This window comes from Lactuca sativa, chromosome 8 (genome assembly GCF_002870075.4).
Source record: "Lactuca sativa cultivar Salinas chromosome 8, Lsat_Salinas_v11, whole genome shotgun sequence".
In the NCBI taxonomy this organism is placed as follows: Eukaryota; Viridiplantae; Streptophyta; class Magnoliopsida; order Asterales; family Asteraceae; genus Lactuca; species Lactuca sativa.
In genome coordinates, this window is record NC_056630.2 from 5,748,421 (window position 1) to 5,770,534 (window position 22,114).

At 36.1% G+C, this 22,114-nt stretch overlaps 3 protein-coding genes across 3 annotated transcripts; 2 read left to right on the forward strand and 1 right to left on the reverse strand.

Moving 5' to 3' along the window:
- The first annotated feature begins 12,747 nt into the window (after nt 1-12,747).
- Nucleotides 12,748-14,158, forward strand: LOC111903396 (caffeic acid 3-O-methyltransferase). Its single transcript, XM_023899175.3, has 2 exons — nt 12,748-13,691; nt 13,781-14,158. Exons 1-2 carry the CDS (start codon nt 12,900-12,902, stop codon nt 14,075-14,077), a joined length of 1,089 nt encoding a protein of 362 aa, XP_023754943.1. The 5' UTR covers nt 12,748-12,899; the 3' UTR covers nt 14,078-14,158.
- Nucleotides 14,159-14,346: 188 nt separating this feature from the next.
- Nucleotides 14,347-14,835, forward strand: LOC122195335 (secreted RxLR effector protein 78-like). Its single transcript, XM_042897147.1, has one exon. The coding sequence runs from the start codon at nt 14,347-14,349 to the stop codon at nt 14,833-14,835; it is 489 nt and encodes a 162-aa protein (XP_042753081.1).
- A 1,663-nt stretch (nt 14,836-16,498) lies between these two features.
- LOC111903395 (two-component response regulator-like APRR5) lies at nt 16,499-19,508 on the reverse strand. The gene is made up of 7 exons (XM_023899173.3): nt 18,996-19,508; nt 18,633-18,794; nt 18,401-18,531; nt 18,163-18,318; nt 17,680-18,041; nt 17,015-17,549; nt 16,499-16,915 (listed from the first exon to the last, which is right to left on the reverse strand). Exons 1-7 carry the CDS (start codon nt 19,237-19,239, stop codon nt 16,784-16,786), a joined length of 1,722 nt encoding a protein of 573 aa, XP_023754941.1. The 5' UTR covers nt 19,240-19,508; the 3' UTR covers nt 16,499-16,783.
- Between the last annotated feature and the right edge of the window lie 2,606 nt (nt 19,509-22,114).

Genomic DNA, 22,114 nt, shown 5'->3' on the forward strand with positions numbered 1-22,114 from the left:
TTTGTAAAGTGTAATTGACATTTGATGATAAATAAAAGTTGTGTTTATATATGAGTAAAGTGTTGCTATTGTTGGATAAGGTGTCTAAGTCCATAACTTATTTGGTATATACTTGACCCGACCGGCATGGTCCATTTGGGTTGCATCTCATCCAAACTATTTATGGATAATTTTATGAGAGTTATACACATATGTTTATTAATATATTATAAGTTATAATATATTAATATGAGGTTATGTTATTTAATTAGTATTAGTCTTAAATTAGTTATGAATTAATTTAGAGATTAAAAGAAAGACTAATTAGATTATGGGCTATTGATTTTATATGGTGTGGGCTAACACTCATTTGTTAATGGGCTAGGCTTTGATGGAAGTCCATGGATGATCCATGGAGCTTTTAACCCATGGATCCTTGGAAAGGAAAAGTCATGGGTTATTAGGGTTTCACCCTAATCATGTACACTATATAAGCATGCTTATGTTGCATGAAATGGCCCCTAAGGGTAACTAGTGTGGTTTTGTGTGTGTGGCCGATTTTCTATGTGTGTATACACTCTCTCAAAGTTTTCCAAGTGTTTGTGGTGATTTGTGATTCCATTTCAGGCATTCACACTATTGGTGCTTGGCTCTCAAACTCCAAACAATCAACTCATCATCAAAAGGTATGTAATCTCATCTAATTCTTTTATGTTTAAAAGTACCCCATGCCATGTTAGATAGGTTATGAACCTTGGAAAATTATTATTATTTGCATGTATTAGACAAACATAGATCCAAGGTTTATTAGGGTTGCATGCACACTTAGGAAGTGTTAGATTGCTCAAAACCCAACAGTGGTATCAGAGCCACGGGTTGTTTTCTGTTATATTGATGCAAATATTTTATTTTCAAAGTTGAAAAAAAAGAAAAAAAAACATGAAGTTTGTCAAATTTGAAGATAATTACTTGTTCTTGTGAAAAACTAATTATTTGTAAAATTTGAATAATTTGCTTTATGAGTTGAATTAGGTCAAATTTAATAAAAGATAAAATGATATGATTATTTTATTAGTTTTAAAAGTTTGATCTAAAGAGTTTTATTTTTTGAAACCTCCATAAGTTATGGATATGAAAAGGTTTGAAAAAAAATTTCAAAGTTTTTATGGAGTTACAAAATTTGGTGTTAATGTTTTAAAGGATTCCATAACTTAAGAATAAGTTATGGATCACCAAAAGTTTTTTGTGTTACCTTGTTTTATGAGTGAATTTAGATTAATGAATAAAATTATGTGATAGTTGGTTTTAATCCAAATTAATCTAAAAGAAGTTCATAAAATGTGTTTATGTAACTTATAAGTCACATTTATGAATCTTAAAACTCATAAAAGTTGTCATAGGTTACAATATGAAGAGTCTTTTTCCTCATTAAATTGTTTTATGACTCCATAACTTGTCCTCAAGTTATGGATGACCAAGAGTCTCTTCATTAAATAATAAATTAAAAAAAAGTGTAACCTTAATTAATTCCATAAGTTATAAAATAAAGAAAAGTTAATTCTTTTATTAGTTTAAAGTCTTCCATAACTTGTCCTCAAGTTATGGAACTTGAAGAGTTTTTGGATTAAAACTACTTTAAACACATAAGTTATAGAATTAATTAGTTTTGAATAGTTTCAAAACTTTCCCTCAAGTTTTGGAATTTGTAAAGTTTCACACACTTTAATAAACTTTAATTCCAACCCCTAGAAGTTTTAAAAGTTAAAATTCTACCCTTATACTATTATAAGATTAATGGTTAATTATTATATATGTATAAGAACAAGTCGTTTTACCGTTAATAGGCCTCATTCACGAAGCCGGTCTATAAGGTGGGTATAAGGTTGTTGCCTATAAGATGGCAACTTAATGGGTGTCCACTCTCATCCACCACTTGCTTGACTGGTGGAGGGTCGTTAGCCAAACGGGTAGGACAATGACTTTAAATTCTCATTAAAAGTATAATCATTATTATAAAGTAACTAAATGTTTTTATTTAATTCCCAATCTTAGTTACTTTAGGAAAAATGTGAATTTGGTGCTAGCCCATGGAATTCACACTTTGTACCTTACCAAGTCGTTGGTGGAGCGTGTGTGGTTAACCGACACACTAACATGGACTAGTAAGGATCACGAAGGGTGACTTAATGTTTGTCATAGATCAATGGAGCGTGTGTGGTTAACCGACACATTGATTAGGTGATAATATTAAGGGTACCAAGTGAATTGGTATGGTTATTCACACCTTGTTTTGTGATCCTCGGCATCCCAGTCACAAAATTTGAGAGGGCACACTCGAGATTGAAACATGCCATTGAAAAGTTCAATGAATCTCAAAAGATCTAGGAATTTCAAATCCAATTAAAACCTAATAAATTATTTCATTTTTCATGGTGGAAATTGGTGAATCGTCATTCGCCTACCTTCAAATATTTTATAGCTTGGATTACGGCATCCCTCTTCCAAATTATAAAATATTGTGTTGGGTCCTAGCCTTAATATTTCATATTGGGTGTTATATTAAGGATTTTGAATCAACTAACTTGATTTTCTCCCATTATAGATGTCTGGTTCAGACAACTATGATCTTCCCAAATCTCTTGAAGATGGTGTCCCTCAACATCATGCTTCACTTCCTCCACCTCCTCCAATTATTCTCCCTCACCCACAAGTTCTTGAAAAGTTTAAAGTCACTCAATCCCTATTGGCAAGCATAGTCTATGTGTGCTCACATCTTGGAGATAAAGTCACATATTGACAAGCCGGGAGAGTTGGGTGTCAAAGTCTCATGAAAGTTGGATGTTCAATCACTTTCTTAGTAACATAGTGAGTCTCTTTGGGACTACTATGAGGTAGACTATGACATGACCCTTAATGATGTTATCTATTTGCTTGGTGTTGTGGAACCAGCAATGATTTGGAACACCAGTAAAGCAAATTTGATTAAAAGAACAACTTCCTAAGTCTACATGGACATTGACAATGGTAGCATTGGATATCTAGAAAAGGATTTCTCTTCCCAATGGAAAGGGATTGGCCATAGTCAACTCGGTTGACCAAATGGTAAAGAGAAAGGCTAAGTCTGAGATAGTCTCATGTGCCATTACCAAAGGGTCCATGTGTTTTGTTGCCAAAGGAAGGGGCATTGGTTGCGGAGCTGCCCTATTCACCTGAAAGGTCATAAGGTTGATCAAGTCAAGAGGTTTGACTCTACTTCGGGTAAAGTCCACTGTCTAACTCTATTAAGTTCTTATTTGGAGATTCTTATTACATAATGTGAATGGGTCACATGTTGATGGTTTTAAGAATCAAAGAAAAGATAAGAAGCTTAAAGTAAGTATATGTTGATTCTGATTGCGAAGGTGGGTTTCGATCGCATGGTTCGACAATCAGAATTTTGAGCTGTTGCTTAAGAGTTATAATATATTGCTTATAAATAGATAACAACAAGGTTTTCATGTGGATTGTAAGGATAAGTTTTTCCGCAACGTTTTAAAATAAAAGAAAAAAAGGGTTTTAATTTTATTTATTTTAAAAATATCCTTACAATGGCATCTGTGGAAAATTGTTGCTTATATGTTTCCAGTAATAGCAATATTGGAAAGTGGATTTGATTCCTTCATTTGTGGTAGTGTCTGAATTTACCGAATGAAGAAAGTTTTTCATCACCCAAGTTTCAATTGGATAGAAACTTGGAATCATACAAGTTGTATTGTATGATGAATGAGAATTTTCATCTTTGAAAATTAAGACTAATTCTTTGATCACATGTATATGTGAGTCAATTAAAGGACTAAGGAATTAGGTACACTGGGTGTGCGCTGGTCAAGGTCCACCAAAAAGATTGATTTGTCATGATTTACTGAAGATTAGTAAATATGATTATACTTATAAGGTTAAGTATAATTTTGTAACATTGGAAAGGTTACAATGTATGACAAAACAAATGAGAAGAATCAAATTAGGCAGAAAGATAAAAGTTTCTCAAATCTGAAAGGATGGGAGAGTACTTTAGCATCGGATTTCATGATCATCTTAATGATTATGAAACCATATCACAAATTCATACTCTAAGGACGTCTTAGTGCATTGTTATGGCTAAGAAGAGAGGTCATGAATTGTTGGATTGGTTAAAATCAAGAAGATGAGTCATACTTCGTTCCAAAACAATTCTTAGAGTCATACTCCAAGATTGTAACTTTGAGTGACATAAAGGAAGATTTATTAACACTAGTCAAATGTAAGAGTAAAATGTTTTCTACTCTTGTACATTTGAGATTGGTAAGTTGTGATGTATTGGATGAGACAAAGACCAACTAAGACCAATTGTGTGAAGTGTTAGTCTTGATAAGAATCCGCATTGTCAAGGGGACAGTGGGAGCCTTAAAGATCCTGAAAGAGTTTCAAGATTTAATCAAGAGTAAAACCTGTAATTTATCACTAGCACGCGACTGAAGGTTTGCAACCTATCGTGTTGACATAATTCTTATTTTTGTACCTACTTCAAATAAGTTGAATTTGCATGTAAGTTATCAGAGTTCAACTTGGAAGCATTGATGGGCCTTGTGCTACCAAGGTGACAAGAAACTAAGATTGAACAAGTTTAATCCATGTAAGGCTGAATTTGTCACTAACCTTATCTTGTGATTATGGTTTTGACAAATTCACATGGATAGGAACTCATACACTATAAAATCTAAGTGTCATAAGGTTTCTCTCCGATTCATGAAAATGATGGTGAGGAAACGCTTTCACTAAGTAGATTTTACGTAGATATCAATTGTGTTATTTGCATTTTCAAAAGTTGTTAGTGGAGCGCGTGTGGTTAACCGGCACACTAACATGGACTTGTGAGAAATGGCAAATGCCTAAGCAATTGAGACTATGATTACGACATCCCTTTTCATAGTCTTGAAAATTGTTTAGACACACATGTGAGCTATCTAAGAAAGGGTGTATGAATGTAAACTTCAGAAGTCCAGCAGATTTCTGGAAATATGTCATAGCTAGTGGGAGCATAAGTGTTATGCTGATAATCATCATGTTAGTGGGAGCATGATTATTACGTTTAGTGTTGCAAGTTAGCAATGTTAATTATAGAAAACAAAGTTTCAATTCATGAAGTTGCAGGGGTTGAAAAAGTCGTTTTTCTATAATTAAGGGAGAGGAAATTATACTTCGTTTCAATTCTAAAGCTTAGATTGAGATTTTAATCATCTTTAGTCAAGAATATATATATGAATTTTATGTTGGAATTGTTCAACTTGAAGAAATTCTATATATATTGTGTTCTCAAAATTCAATTATGACTACGGCATCCCTCTTCATAGTTAACTTTTGAAAACATGGCAAATAAAAAATATTGTAGCAAAAGACTGGTCTAGTATCATGTCTTTATGTCAAACATCATGAATCGTGTCCCATATGCTTCGGATATAGGATCGATTGCATGTGCTATAATATTCATCTTTTCTAAATTTTCCAAAGGCTTAAGGCATTGAGAAGGGAAAAGTCTAGAACTAGATATGACTAAAGTGATTAAGCAATTGTCGAGGACAGATCTGAGGTTCGCCAAAGATTGGTTGCTCAGGGACAGTTGGAAGTATGATGTCGGAAAGGACCATATTGACATATTCCGAAAAGAAGTAACTCTTGTTCGGAAGTGATAGTCAAAATGGGACTATGGAAATGTCTCCATAGGTGGAAGTTATTCAATCTATGTAAGATTAGAAAACCTTAATGCAAGAAGGATGTTCAAAGCAATGTACTTTGAATATGAGACTTCCGTTCCATAGAAGTTGACCTTCTTTGGAATACTCTGTAATGACTAGTGACAAGGTTTTGGTGACTTTGCGCATAATCATTACAAGAGGAACATTGCATAAAAGTTTAAAATCTAACAGACTTTTTGGTAAATGATAGGAATCGGGGATTCTCACATTTACAATAAGGATTTGGGATTGTGAAATGAGTATCAATGGAATCATGTTCAATCGATCTATATCACAATGTAAGGATCATAGACAAACATAGTGTGCATACTTGGAGTATGGCATAACTATTGTTTAGAAAAACAAAGTGTACATGCTAGGAGCATGGGACGACTGTTGTTTTTTATTCAAGTCTTAAGTTGATTGTTTGAAACATTATACAATGAATAATGTGTAATCAATATGGTGATAAATAAAAGGTGGTTCTATTTATATTCAAAAGGGTTCTGAGACCATATTGGATTCGATTATTATTGTGTTTCACTTTGCATGTTTTGACTTCCAAAATAGCTAGGTTATTCTTTCCGAATGACTAAGTTATTTAAACACTCCACAGTCGTTCATATGTTGGAAGTAGGTATGAATCAAGACTGTCATGAATCGAGTTTGTAGATGGCTAAATGAGTTTAGTCATAGCAATGGTTGCTACAACATTCATGAGTGCTCATAAGTTATGAGTATTGGAATAAAACCACGCTCACTTGTATCACTTCATGGAATTTATCTCGAGTGATCGTGAGACGGTAATATCATATAAATCTTCAAACCTAGAGATATGAGTTGTTACCTATGAGTTGGTTGTGCATTGATTGCACGTAAACGCATCAGTAATTTGATGTTATAAAATGTGCCTTTGTGTACAATTCAACAAGTAGTAGAACAAGCATATAAGTCGAAGTTTATCTGTTCCTTCTAGAAACAGAAGCGATATTTGGGCCCCTCGATGATTTTGTTGTGACCTATGTACCGGCCGGTCAGAACTAAATTGATGTGTTCGATTAAGTTCTTTGTCAAACAAATCGAAAATCGGGAAACAAACTGCTGGACAATAAGTACGACGTTGTTCCATGTATTTGTCCGGCTGATATCATGAGAACAGAGGATTATATGATCACTTGTCTTAAAATGGTGCTTCATAGTTCAACGGAGTTTTCGAGAGCTACGATTGCTGGTTGGTTCCTGAAGTTATATAGGCAAATAGAGTTATTAGACTTATCCAAGTGGGAGTCTGTTGGATAAGGTTTCTAAGTCCATAACTTATTTGGTATATACTTGACCCGACCGGCATGGTCTATTTGGGTTGCATCTCATCCAAACTATTTATGGATAATTTTATGAGAGTTATACACATATGTTTATTAATATATTATAAGTTATAATATATTAATATGAGGTTATGTTATTTAATTAGTATTAGTCTTAAATTAATTATGAATTAATTTAGAGATTAAAAGAAAGACTAATTAGATTATGGGCTATTGATTTTATATGGTGTGGGCTAACACTCATTTGTTAATGGGCTAGGCTTTGATGGAAGTCCATGGATGATCCATGGAGCTTTTAACCCATGGATCCTTGGAAAGGAAAAGTCATGGGTTATTAGGGTTTCACCCTAATCATGTACACTATATAAGCATGCTTATGTTGCATGAAATGGCCCCTAAGGGTAACTAGTGTGGTTTTGTGTGTGTGGCCGATTTTCTATGTGTGTATACACTCTCTCAAAGTTTTCCAAGTGTTTGTGGTGATTTGTGATTCCATTTCAGGCATTCACACTATTGGTGCTTGGCTCTCAAACTCCAAACAATCAACTCATCATCAAAAGGTATGTAATCTCATCTAATTCTTTTATGTTTAAAAGTACCCCATGCCATGTTAGATAGGTTATGAACCTTGGAAAATTATTATTATTTGCATGTATTAGACAAACATAGATCCAAGGTTTATTAGGGTTGCATGCACACTTAGGAAGTGTTAGATTGCTCAAAACCCAACAGCTATCTCTTGTCAATCGTTTACTATATTTCTTTTGCATGTTTTGACTTCCAGAATAATTATGGTTGGTATATCATATTATTCGAATCTCCACAGTCGGTCATATGTTGGAAGTAGGTATGAATCAAGACTATCATGAGGTGGTTGCAGAGGTCTAAGTTGTTGGACATGGCTACAACACTCATGAGTGTTCATAAGTTCTGAGCATTGGACTCAACCCACGCTCACTGGTATCACTTCATGGAATTTATCTTGAGTGATCGTGAGACAGTAACATCATATAAGTCTTCAAACTTAGAGATATGATTTGTTACCTATGAGTTGGTTATGAATTGATTGTACAAAAACACATTGGTAATTCGATGTTATAAAACATGCTTTTGTGTATAATTCAACAAGTAGTAGAGCAAACATATAAGTCGAAGTTTATCTGTTCCTTCTTGGATTAGAAGCTGATATCTGGGCCCCTCGATGATTTTGTTTTGACCTGTGTATCGGGCCCGATCAGAACTAAGTTGTTGTGTTCAATTAATTTCTATGTCAAACAAATCGGAAATCGGGAAACAAACTACTGGACAATAAGTAAGACATTGTTCCATGTATTTGTCCGGCTGATATCTAGAACAGAGGATTATATGATCACTTATCTTAAATGGCGTATCATTATCTTCTCAGTTTCGAGAGACCTTGAAAGAGCTACGATTGCTGATTGGTTCCTGAAGTCATACTTGCAGTTATAGTTATTAGACTTATCCAAGTGGGAGACTGTTGGATAAGGTGTCTAAGTCCATAACTATTTCTGGTATGTACTTGACCCGACCTGGCATGGTCCATTTAGGTTGCATGGCATCATACATTTGGATACACTAAATGAGAGAAATAACACTTGGTCCTTTCATATTATGGTTTTGGGCCTTAGGTTGAGGCCCATGTGAAGGGATTGGGCCCAATTAGAAATTTGGCAATATATTGGGCCTTGTGGAAGTGTTTATCTTTTGGGCCAAGGTTTGAGTAGAGTTCATTTTGGGACAAGAGTATGTGAGGGGCAGAAAGGTCTTTTACCCCAGTGAGGACTTATGGTTAAGTTATGAGAATCTTAGACTTATCTAATTTGTATGATGATTAGTAACTCGGGAGTCGAGAGATCAGCAGTTCAGGGATCTACCAGTTAGCAGCCAGAGATTTATCCGTAGGATTCTACAGTCATCTTTGTGAGGTGAGTTTTCTCCTGTAGGAACAAGTCGAAGGCACCAATGTCAACCTGTTTATGTATGTTATTATGTTTGAGACTAAGGTACTGTTGGATAAGGTGTCTAAGTCCATAACTATTTCTGGTATGTACTTGACCCGACCCGGCATGGTCCATTTGGGTTGCATGGCATCATGCATTTGGATAGACTAAATGAGAGAAATAACACTTGTGGTTTATTACTATATTATAAGTTCTAATATATTAATAGTATTATTTAATTAGTATTGATCAAGAATTAATTTGGAATTAATTAAGTGATCAAAAGATGACTAATTAAATATATGGGTTGATTATGTAAATCATCCATAACTTGTATAGTGGGCTAAAAGGCTCCATGGATTATCAAGTTGGGTTAATCCCATAGGATGCTCCATGGATGCTCCATGGGAGTTACAAACCTATGGGTCATGGAAATGAAGAGTCATGACACATTAGGGTTTACATGGTGTAACCCTAGATGTGTCACACTATATAAGGAACATGTTATCTACCAAAATCGGCTACACTAAGGAAAGAAGAGGGTTAGGCCGATTTTACAAGTGTGTGCATTATCTCAAAAGTCATTCCAAAGGTATTTGGTGTTGTGTGAAGTATTTGAGGCATCACACTTGGGGTGCTAGGCTCACAAGGTTTCAAGGAATCAAAATCAACTACAAGGTATGTACTTCTAGCCATCCTTTTAGAATAAAAGTTCCCCATGTATGCTAGATAGGATTATGAACCTTGGAAATCATATTTTGCATGTATTTTAGACAAACATAGATCCAAGGTTTTCTAGGGTTGCATGTACACTTAGGGGTGTTAGAATGCTCAAAACCCATTAGGTACGATGCCGAGGAAAGCCTGAGGAATGGTTGTATGCTTTCGGATTTCAATCCGATGTCGGACGGGGCCCGAAGAATGTTTACATGTATGTTTACGAGCTACGGTTCGATATCGGGTGGTACCTGATGAAGGAATGCATGTTTAGTTATACTTGTTGTCTTTGTGATACTTGTATGTGCCCGGTAGGGAGGTGAGTGTGGGCGGGGTCCGTATCTTATCACTAGCTAAGAGTGGACGGGGTTCCATATCTCACCATTAGCAGAGTAGGGTGGGGCCCATGATAGGCGAGGCCTTAAGACTAGAATATATAGTGTTGTGTATGATTTGTTTTGATGTACTAGCATGATTATATGTTACTGATTGTATGTGTATAGCGGGCGGGGCCTGGTAGAAACAGAAATGTATACTGAGCGGGGCTCGATGCCAGACGGGGCCTGATGCCGGACTCTGCCCGATGTCGGGCGGAGGCCCAGTTAATGTGATTATGTGTATGGTATGTGGTAGTTTGGGGAGACTCACTAAGCTTCGTGCTTACAGTTTTCAGTTTTGGTTTCAGGTACTTCCGGTAGCAAGGGGAAGAGCTCGGGATGATTGCAGTGCACACACCATTTGTTCAGCCTGGGATGTTATACTCTGATATATTTGACAAATGCTTATGATATTTTGAGATACACGACTTATGGTTTTTATATGATGTTTGATAACTATGGTTTTCTTGATGATTTAAAATGAAATTTTTGGACTGTATTTTTGGGATGTTTCATTAAGTCCCAAAACGGCCCTAAATAAAGCACAAACCCCCATTTGGTGAGTATACTCAGCATACTTTTAGTACGCCCAACGTACTCACTGCCTTCGCATCCACGAGGCTTCTTGAGTGTACGCGCGACGTACGCCTAGGTACGCCCAGCGTACGTTGCAGCTGGCTAAGTCCACCTTCAAGGTCCTAATTAATTAAGACCTAAAGTCCAATTTTAGATCTAAGCTTATTAGCGTGTCTTAAGCCATAAAGTTGCAAACTTTATGCTTTTGCATGTCTTAAATGGGTCAAATCTTGAACTAAGTTCATGAACCCAACTTTAACCCTTGCATGGTTGAACCTAATCCATCAAGACTCCATTTTTATGCTCAAGGGACGTTAGAAACACTAGGATCTAACATTATAACCTTCTGGAGTAGCTCATACTCTCAAGAAATACCTTAAGGACCATTTTATGATGAAATAAGCCCTAAACTACAAACTAACATATGGAGTCATCAATGTAGAAGCTTTTTACCTCTAATAAGCTAGAAATGATGAGAAATCTCTGGACCCACAAGCTCTTTCTGGTCTAATGCTTCTTCACAAATCTTCTTCTTCTCTAAGCAACATACATACACAAAACACCTACCCAAGCTCAAACTTTAGGGAAAATAGATTTGGGTTTCAAGATATGGCTTAAGAGGTAAAGGAGGCTGATAAGGTGATGAACTTGAAGGATTTAATAAGCTTAAATAGAGTGCAAACCCTAAAAATTAGGGTTTGCCTCTGGCTTGAGTACGCCCTTCATACACATAGGTACCGCCAACGTACATAGGGGTTATCCCGATTTTCACATTCAAAGGGAGTACGCCGTGCGTACCTTGTGTACACTTAACGTACTCTTTCCCAGTCCAAGATTAAATGGAATAATTACAAAAGAGGTTTACCTGACGATTCGGGCGTTACATTGTCTATGGACAATAATTTTAGGACGGAGGAAATATTATATATAATAAAAACCAACTCCCTTATAAATAGTATAATTTTATGTTTCATAATCTAGCCATAAAATTTTATTATTTCATATTTTGACCACAAATTTACTTTATTATTTTATAGTTTGGTCACAAAATTATTGTATATAATAAAAACCAACTCCCTTATTAATAGTATAGTTTTGTGTCTTCACAATTTTACCATAAAAATTTCTTATTTCACACTTTAGCTAAAAATTTACTTTTTTATTTTATATCTTGGCCACAAAATTTTCTTATGTTGGCAGATGTTATCCTTACACTTTCGTACATTGTCAATTTTCACTTTTACTTTGTAGAATGTCACTTTTCGTCCCCCTTACCTTGTAGAATGACACTTTTCACCATTTTACTTTGTAAAATATCACTTTTACCCCCTCAAATTTGAACAACAACAATTTCCACCCCTTCAACTTTTGTATATTGACATGTTTGCAAGTTTGATCTTTAGACTTTTGTATATCGGCAAGTTTTGTCCCCCACGAAAACCGTACACCAAAATTTACTTTCGTATGTAAACAAAATCTTTTCTGCGTCCCTAGCGAAACGGGGAGGTGCAATTTATAGTTTTGATATATTTTGCTAATTACAAGTATTTAAAGGCTACTTACATGATAATTAAATGTTATTTTGCTACCCAACCACATGCGAAGAAGTTTTGCAGTCGAGAGAATTTCGAGAATTTTAACGAAACCATGACACAAAACAACAGTGAAAAGACTAGGTAGTAGAGATCATTTAGCAAAATAACTTTCAAATTAAATTATTTTTGTAACATGCATTTTATAAATTTTAATGATTATTTTGTTTTTTATGAAAAAAAGGTATAAATCCATTTTGCTTATTTTGTGATCAACTTGTTTTAATTATACTCCAAATAAGTAAAAACGTGTGTGTCAATGTGTGTTCTCAATTGGATGGCCGAAGAGTTGGTGGTAGAGAGATGAAGTCATAACTAACATTGAGTCACGGATTGCTGCGAAACCCTCTCTCTTTTGTCTTCATTTCATCGCGGTAGGTGGAATCTTGGTCCCACCATTTGCACAAATTAAAGTCAAAACAATAAATCTGTTAGCTTCGACTTTCGACATTGGTCAAACAAAGCTCCTTCTTCTCAATATGAGGATGAAGATGCAAACAAGTAAACATACACAGTAGTAGGTGAGTCTAGAGTGTATATATACAATGCTTCAGTGATACTACTTTTCATACCAACACAAACCCACAAAACACATACCAATTCATTTTCCAACAAGATCAAGATGGGTTCAACCAGTGATGCATCTGTGAATGTCCCCCACGACGACGAATCTTTCCTATTCGCCATGCAATTAGCATCTGCATCCGTCTTACCAATGGTCGTGAAAACCGCCATCGAGCTTGATTTACTCGAGACCATTGCTAAAGCCGGCCCCGGAGCTTCACTCTCGTCTTCCGATTTAGCTTCTCAGCTTCCCAACGTGAACAACCCAGAAGCTCCGGCGATGCTTGACAGGATCTGCAGTCTCCTCGCTAGCCATTCCGTGCTCACTTGTACCCTCAAGGATTCCGGAGACGGTGGTGTCGAGCGGTTCTACGGTTTAGCCCCTGTGTGCAAGTTCTTGATCAAGAACGAAGGTGGTGTTTCTTTGGCGCCCCTCTTGCTGATGAACCAGGATAAGATTCTGATGGAGAGCTGGTACCATTTGAAAGATGCGGTGTTGGATGGTGGAATTCCGTTCAATAAAGCGTATGGTATGTCGGCTTTTGAGTACCATGGTAAAGATCAGAGATTCAATAAGGTTTTCAACAGTGGAATGTTTAATCATTCCACCATGACCATGGAAAAGATTGTAGATTTGTACGATGGTTTCAGTGGTCTGAAAACCCTAGTTGATGTTGGCGGTGGCATCGGTGCGAGTCTTAACAAGATCATCTCCAAACACACTTCGCTCAAGGGTATCAATTTTGACTTGCCTCATGTTATTGAAGACGCTACAACTTATCCAGGTATTGAGCATGTTGGAGGCGATATGTTTCAAAGTGTGCCGAAAGGAGATGCCATTTTTATGAAGGTGAGTCCAGTTTCTTAAATCTTTACCATAAACACTCCTCTGTGTTTTTGCTTTGTTTCTGAATGTTGGTGTTAATTTGATTTAAACAGTGGATACTTCATGATTGGAGTGATGCACACTGCTTGAAAATTTTGAAGAATTGCTATGAAGCACTTCCGGATAATGGGAAAGTTATTGTGGCTGAATGTATGCTTCCAGAAGCTCCTGACTCGACTGCAGCGACCCAAAATGTTGTGCACATTGATGTCATCATGTTGGCTCACAACCCTGGAGGCAAAGAGAGGACTGAGAAAGATTTTGAGGCTTTAGCTAAAGGAGCAGGTTTCAAAGGGTTTCGCAAGGCTGCTTGTGCTCTCAATACCTGGGTTATGGAATTTTCCAAGTAGTTAAACAAGTCTTTGTTTGACGCTTAAGTGTAATTTTATTTTTTACTTGAATTTTTTTATAAGAAGCAATAATTACGAATATGTTGTCACTCTCAAGTATAATTAATGTTGTTCAATACTTAAAAACAATATGACAAAACCAGTGAGTTTCGCAATTTACAAACTCTGTATTACTTCAACCAAATACAAGTTTCGCTAAAATTTACATTCCAATTCTCCAAAATTCCTTTGAAATCCGTGAACAAAACACCCTTCTGATGCCCAGAAAAATGATTGGTAAGGTGGTTGAAGATGTTCAAACTGCTTTCATCGAGGGACGAAATATTTTAGATGGACCGATGATCATAAACGAGATCTGTACATGGGCAAAAAAAGTCAAACACAAGACTTTTCTTCTTAAGGTGGACTCCGACAAGGCTTTTGATTCTATCAATTGGGGGTATTTGGAGTCCGTTATGGTGCAAATGGGGTTCGGATCGATATGGCTGAAGTGGGTCAAGGGATGTCTTTCCTCCGCAAGGGCTTCCGTTCTCCTTAACGGGTCTGCTACAAAGGAGTTTCCGTTATCCAAAGGCGTTAGGCAAGGTGATCCTCTGTCGCCTTTCTTGTTTATAATTGTAATGGAGGGTCTCAACGTGGCGGTGAAGTCGGCTTGCCAGAAATCGTTGTTTTGTGGCATTAAAATCCCCAAAGATGGTCCTTCTATTTCTCATTTATTTTATGCGGACGAAGCGATTTTTTGTGGGCGATTGGTCTAGTACGAATTTTTGCAATATTGCTAGAATCTTGAGATGTTTTCATGCGGCTTCGGGGCTAAAGGTCAACTTTCATAAGTCCAAAGTTTATGGTATAGGAGTTACGGATGGGGAAATTGTCTCTTGTGCTCGGATTTTAAGTTGTGATGCGGCTTTCCTTCCCTTTCAATTTTCTGGGTGTCACAGTAGGAGCGAATATGAAATTAAAACGAAATTGGTATCCGGTTATTGATCGAGTGCAAAATCGGCTTAACTCATGGAAAGCTAAGATCCTTTCATTTGGCGGTCGGCTTTCTTTGGTTAAATCCGTTCTTGGTAGCCTTCCTTTATATTTTTTCTCTATTTTCAAAGCCCCTATCTCTATTATTGAAAAGTTGGAAAAAATTAGGCGTCAATTTCTTTGGGGGAGGCAGCGACAACAAACATAAGATTTGTTGGGTGTCTTGGAGTTGCGTTCTTGGGCCAAAGGAAAAGGGTGGACTTGGTATTGGGTCTTTTCGATCCTTGAATCTATCACTTCTTACCAAATGGCTTTGGAGATTCAAGAATCAATCGAATGCTCTATGGAGACAGGTGGTCTGTGGTATTCATAACTTGAGCAGGAAACCGATTCATCACCTTGCTAAGAAGTCTCTCACTGACGTATGGTCTGAGATATCGCAGGTGGTGAATATCCTGGAGAGTGAAGGGATTAATTTTAACTCTGTTTTTGGAGTTAAGATTATGGTTGGATCTAATACGTTATTTTGGCTTGAAGATTGGGAAGAGGGTGGCTCGTTTGACTCTCGATTTCCTAGCCTTTCGATCCTTGACAAGAAAAAGTCATGTTTCGTTTCGGAGCGTATTCTCCCAAATGAGTTCAAATGGGCTTGGAAGAGGAATCCTTCAGGTGATCAGGAACTGGCGGATATGAATTCCCTTAGCGGGCTTATATCTAATGTGGTCACGTCTCATGGTTTGGACCGATGGATTTCTTTACTTTCCGGAGATGGGGTGTTTCATGTGCGTGAGCTTCGATGTCTTATTGATTCCAAGATAACCTCGCCTATGGTGAATCCCACTGTCTGGTTTCACATTCCCCCTTAAAAGTTATTTGCTTCGTTTGGAGAGCTTGCATTGATCGGATTCCGACAGCAATGGCGTTGTCTAAAAGAGGTGTTCGGGTCGGGACTAATTCCTGTCATCTATGTTCCTCAGGGGTTGATGACACTGATCATTTATTCATGGGTTGCTCTTTTGCCGGAGATATTTGGAAATGGTTGTGCCATTGGTGCGGTATTCCCTTTCGATCGTTCAATAACGTCTCATCGTTAGTGGAGTTTGCGGCTAACTGGGGTCATTGCCCAAAGAAAAAGAGAATTTTTCTGGTGATTGTTTATGGATTCCTATGGTGTATTTGGAAAGCGAGGAACGAAAAGGTGTTTAGATCTACTTGTGCTAATGCTCCTAAGGTGGTGGATAATATTCTTGCTTTGGTGTTTGATTGGGTTAAACACAGGGGAAAGTTTAATAATTGTAATTGGTATGTTTGGATTTGTAATCCTTTTGACATTTTGTAGCTGTGTTGTTTATGTTTTTGCCCTGCCTTTGTCTCGTTAGGCTGTGGCTTTAATAAAATTCCCCGCCGGTTCAAAAAAAAGATGAAGGGACAATTGGCAAAAGGTCATTGAGCTATAAATCAATCTTTTCCTTTTAGTCACAAAAAAAGAAAATGTTACAAACCAACCTTTGTCTCACAGAACTCTTACGTTTGTAATTAAGATCAAAGAATAATACAACAATATCACTACTTCTATATTACAAATATTTACAATCCAAAACTAATAGTTTTATGTGAAAAGTCCTTGTTAGTTTAGATTCCTCAGCCTTCTTCATCCTCACTCTTTAAAAACCCTAGATATGAGATCTGAACTCTGCCATCACCAAATCCATATCCACCAACTATCAATACCTATACTTTCGTGGTAGCTAATTCTGTATCAGCTTCCATGGGTGAAGAATTACTGATTTGCCCTTGACGAACAAACTGTCCTTTCACCCTAGGTCTCTGCTCTGCTAGTTTTTTTCTGCTTTCATATCGTACCTGTGGAAAAAAAAACAATTTTAATCAGTTCCATTTTCCAACTTCCATTTGTGTTTATACTACCAATTTATAGATGTTTATTGGAGATGGTGATAATACCTTTTTATCAAAACATCTATCTTTCCTCTTCATTCTGAATTTATGTAAAGCAGCTTCTCTTTGTATAGATCGATGACTGCTATTCCCATCAAACCCTAAATTTCCATGCCCATTACTTCCACTACCTATACTATTGAGACGGCTTAATGTTCCATTGTTACAGAAACTGCTACTTCCACTGTGATCTGTAGGTGAAGAAAGATGTCCTCTATCTTCCATTGTTTCTGTTGTATTATGTCCCTGATCACTTCCTTTCCTCTCCACCATCACCAAATCCGCAGATTCAGGATTGCAGATGTAGTAGGGATTTGGTTGAAACAAGCAAGGATTTGGATTCGGATTCTCAAACCGTAAACCTTTTACTGGAACTGGAACCGGAAACACTCTTTCCTTGGGTGACTGGAATTGGCTTTGGCTTTCCGCTTGTGCTTGTTGAGTGATTATGTTATCGGAATTGGTTGTTTCACATTCTTTCTGTAGATTTGAAATGCTAGCGGATCCTGATGTTAGTGGTGGTTGTGTTCTATTGATGTATCTGCATATGCAATGTTTAAATCAATCAGAATCATAATTAAATAGCTATAACATCTCAGATCTGTAATTGGTGAAGAAACAGAGAAAAGGATCTCAGATCTGGAATATGATAGTGGATAGTGGTTGCTCACCGTGAGAAGGCTGAGACATCAGATTGCTTTAATCGGTGTTTGTCATCACTGAGCTGATTCACTGAGCTACTTGGATGACATCTTCTTAGGGAAAGATCCAACAATGGTGAAGGATGATCGATCTTGTTTGTGCCATAATTTAAAGAGCTTTTGTAACTGGGTTTAGGGTAACTATCAAACGATCCAATCAAATCAATGGCTTCCCGAGAAGTACTGTTGATGGCAACATTGGCGTCAACAATTGCGTTAACATTCTCCCATCTGACATCTATAGCCATGGTCTTTTCTTGAGTACTTGTGAGGTCATTGGTTTCTTCAATGGCTGGTCCATCAGCTTCCATGTCTGGTTTTGTGCAAGAACTCTATGGAGAAGGAAGGAAATATACAGTAAAAGTGAGATTTCATCGTTTCATATTTCATATTTCATATCCAATAAAACCCTAATTTCTGTTCTAATTAGTTTTAATGGAACAAAATAGCTACCTGTGCATCGCTGCCTTTTTCAATGCATTCCCGATTCCTTTTAATGCAGGCCATGTAACCACTAGAACGGTTGCTAGTTGCGTTGTTTTCAGCAGTGGCTTCGACTTTCTGCTGGGTGTCGCTCTCTTCGTGGTTGCCATTCCCGCCGGCGGTTGACTAAGTCAACAGTATAAGAAAAATCTAGATCAGTAGAGATTCATTATAGAAGATTGAAGAACAGAGAAGATAAGATGCTTACAGCTTGTCGCCTCCAAACATGTTGCCATAAGTTCTTCAATTCGTTCTTTCTAACAGGTTTTACTAGAAAATCTGCAGCGCCTCTCAGCATACACTTATAAACGGTGCTAACTGAATCATGTGCCGACATCACTGCAGGATTGAAATAAATTGTTAAAAATCAGATTCGATTCCAAGTGTTTTTTAGATGAATAAAAGTTCAAACAGGAAACTATTATTAAGGGAAATCGTACTTATGACAGGAATGTTTTTGCAGGCTTGGTGCTCCATGATCAAGGTGAGAAGAGCAAACCCTGAGATCGATGGGAGCTCCACTTCCGTCAGTATGAGATCGATGTTTTGAGATCTTCCTTTGAGCACCTCCCATGCCTTTAGACCATCGGAAACAGCGACAACTGTTTTCAACATAATAAACAAACATAAACCTCAATTCTCCTAAATCTCTGCTTGAAGATTACACTTTCTGAATTTGGGGGATATGTGTTTTGTGAAGTTTTTTTTTAGAGATTTGGCTACGATTGACCACAAATTTCGTCTTTGCCCCTTTTTGATTTTGATTACTGGAGGGAGATGATGATAAGTGATAACGAACGTACCTTTATAACTGCATTTTCTGAGAAGAGCGGTAATAATCTGGCGAGTGCAATCATCGGCTTCAACCAGCATAACTCTAAGAGTCATCTTGGGTAAAAACTTCTCCCACCTTACAACGTTGTTCGTGGTGGCGGTGGTTGGTGAATCACCACCGCCATCATTCGTCTTATCTTCACTTCTCATCATCAATTCCGGCATGTTAGCTAACCTTCCGCCGCCGTCACTGCTCAGTAACGCTTCCCCCATATTAACTTACAATCGAGAAAACTGTATAGAGAGAGAGAGAGAGAGAGAGAGAGAGAGAGAGAGAGAGGGTGTTTGTTTGTGGTGAATACCAAATGTCTGGATTCGTTTGAAAGAACGAAAAGTTATCCTCTATTGTAAACATGAATGAATCAAAATATCTGGAACAAAAAATCTTAAAAAATATCTATCATGTCGCTGAATGGCTCAAATTTGCCACGTCGAAAAGCAAGACCCCATTGGCCTCCCATCTTTCTCTCTCTCTCTTGGTGCGGCCTACGTCTCCTCCACTTGTTTCGATCCCAGATTTTCTTTAAAATATTACTTCTTTATAGGTGGCAAACAAACTTCAACCATTCATCTTCAAGATATTTTCAAACAAAAGCACAATAATATATATATATATATATATATATATATATATATATATATATATATATATAACAGCATTAATTAGTTGAAGCTATATTAATTTTCAAAAGATATTTTTCATTTATTATTATTTAATTTTTATGTTTTCCAAAGTGGAGAAAGAACTTTGTAGGGAAAGTTGAAATAAATAATAAAGTGAAAACCCTGAAATTATAAATTGATATTTGGGGTAGATATTTTGAAAGGGGTGTGTGGGGGCCATAGGAGATATTTTTTATGATCTGATGGTATACCAGGTGACACGTGGGTGGTCGTTGATATTTCTAGATTGTCTGATTGGATATGGGCATGGTACCACCGTTGGCGCTCGTATGTGTTGCTTTTTTGTACAATTACAATGGTGCCCTTTCATGACACGTGGTAGGTTTTAGTTAAGTCAAATTGAAGGCCAATCATAGGTTTTGGCTTTCATTAAGAAAAAGGATAATTAGAAATACATGATCCTAAAAAATGTTTTTTATATTTATTACGAAACATTTCACAATTTCATTTTATCGAACTACGTTAGGTTATTCATAATGGTGGTGCAACAAATGCGTGATTTTCAACGTGGCAGCTAAAAAACACATGAATACCGCCCCATGGACCGGTGGCTTGGCTATTAAGTAGATGTAAAAATAGACGAAGACAACCAATAAGAAAGCAGCAACAACGATCACATATTTGACTTTTTTCTTTTCTTTTTTCCTTTGTATCCTTAGAAGAAAAAACGGTAATGACAATAGAAGGAAACGAAGAAGTAATTGGTTGGAAAAATGATGATTCATATTTGATGAAATTACAACTATGGTCCAAATTGTGTCTTTTAATCTCATTATACCTTCTCCATTTTTCTTTTGAATTTAGTTAAATCCTAAACTATATATATATATATATATATATATATATATATATATATATATATATATATATATATATATATTCATTTAATTTTAAAATTAGTAATATGTTTATTTGATTTTTTAATTAGTAAAATGACTATGTAAGTTTATAATTATGTTTTTTATTTAATCTAATGTTAAAGAAAATAAAAAAATAAAAGTATAAATGATGTGGAGTGGTAACCATTTTCAAAGACTAATGGTTTGGTAGTGGACATATAATAGAGATGACGTGAGGTCTAGATGACATCATTTTTCTAATGAATTGATGGCGACTAAGATGATGAACTCCCTTTGATGTTTAATTAACCAATTATGTAAATATATACAAGACTACTAACTTATCTATGCAAAAGTTATTCAAAGTAAAACTTTAAACTTCACTCCAAGAAATAATCAAGTACAATTGATGCAAACAAAAATAAGAACCCCAACTAGTAACTCTAGTGTCCATAAAAAAATCATAATGTTAAAGAGGAAAAGCAACCCCCCCCCCCCCCCCCTCATCATGTCTATAGGCCAACGAGCAAGACCATCAAATCATCTTTTGAGAATACATATAATCTTCCAATAAAGCCTCCCGCTTGACTAATTTCTCGGGGTCGTAGGAAGAGGTCTCATTCGCTCATCCTAAACAAGGAGTTGCTCTCTATGTGATATCAACAACAAAAAGAAAAAAATATAACCATGATCATATGTTTTTTTCGCCATGCTTTGATTATGTGCTCTTTGCTCGTAAAGTTATATATCGGAAAAAGAAAATGATATCTCTATTACTTGGAAAGGAAACTCGTTGGTTACAATATAAATACAACATTTAAACATATTGATTAATAGTCATCCATACTCGAAGCATGTGGAAGTCGTATACAATAACTATATTTAAATTTGTCATATAGTGGAAATCCTTTGGTAAAGTAATCGATGATTTCGTAGTGTGACAGATGGAGAACTTCAACACAGAGTGACTTTTTTTTACAAAAAAATTGACATCAATATATATATATATATATATATATATATATATATATATATATATATATATATATATATATATATATATATATATATATATATATATATATATATATATATATATATATATTCTACTATCATCTATTTTTTAATATAATTTATAATTATATATAAATACATATGACTTAAGGCAACATGTTTTATGATGTGGTGTCAAATGCGAGCTTTGGATCTATGGCACGCCTTGGCGAAGCCATAACGAGCTTCTTAGAACATCGGTGTAGACGGGACCAAGATTCCTTAGCATCGACAGTGGAGTCGTCAGTAGGTTTAATTGGTGTAGGGTGATTATACAATCAATAATTTGGTAGGCATGTTAGTAGATCTTAAAGAAGTCAAACCATGATGTTTATACACAGTCGATAACTTGATACGCAATGTAGTGGATCTTTATCTTTAAGTAATAAACATGAGATTCTTAACATTGGAGAATGACTGAATGAAGTTTAGTGGTTGTGGCAATTGCAGATGATGATGAAAAAAAGATGATGGGGAGAAGAAGAAGATGATGATGAAAAAGTATCAACAAT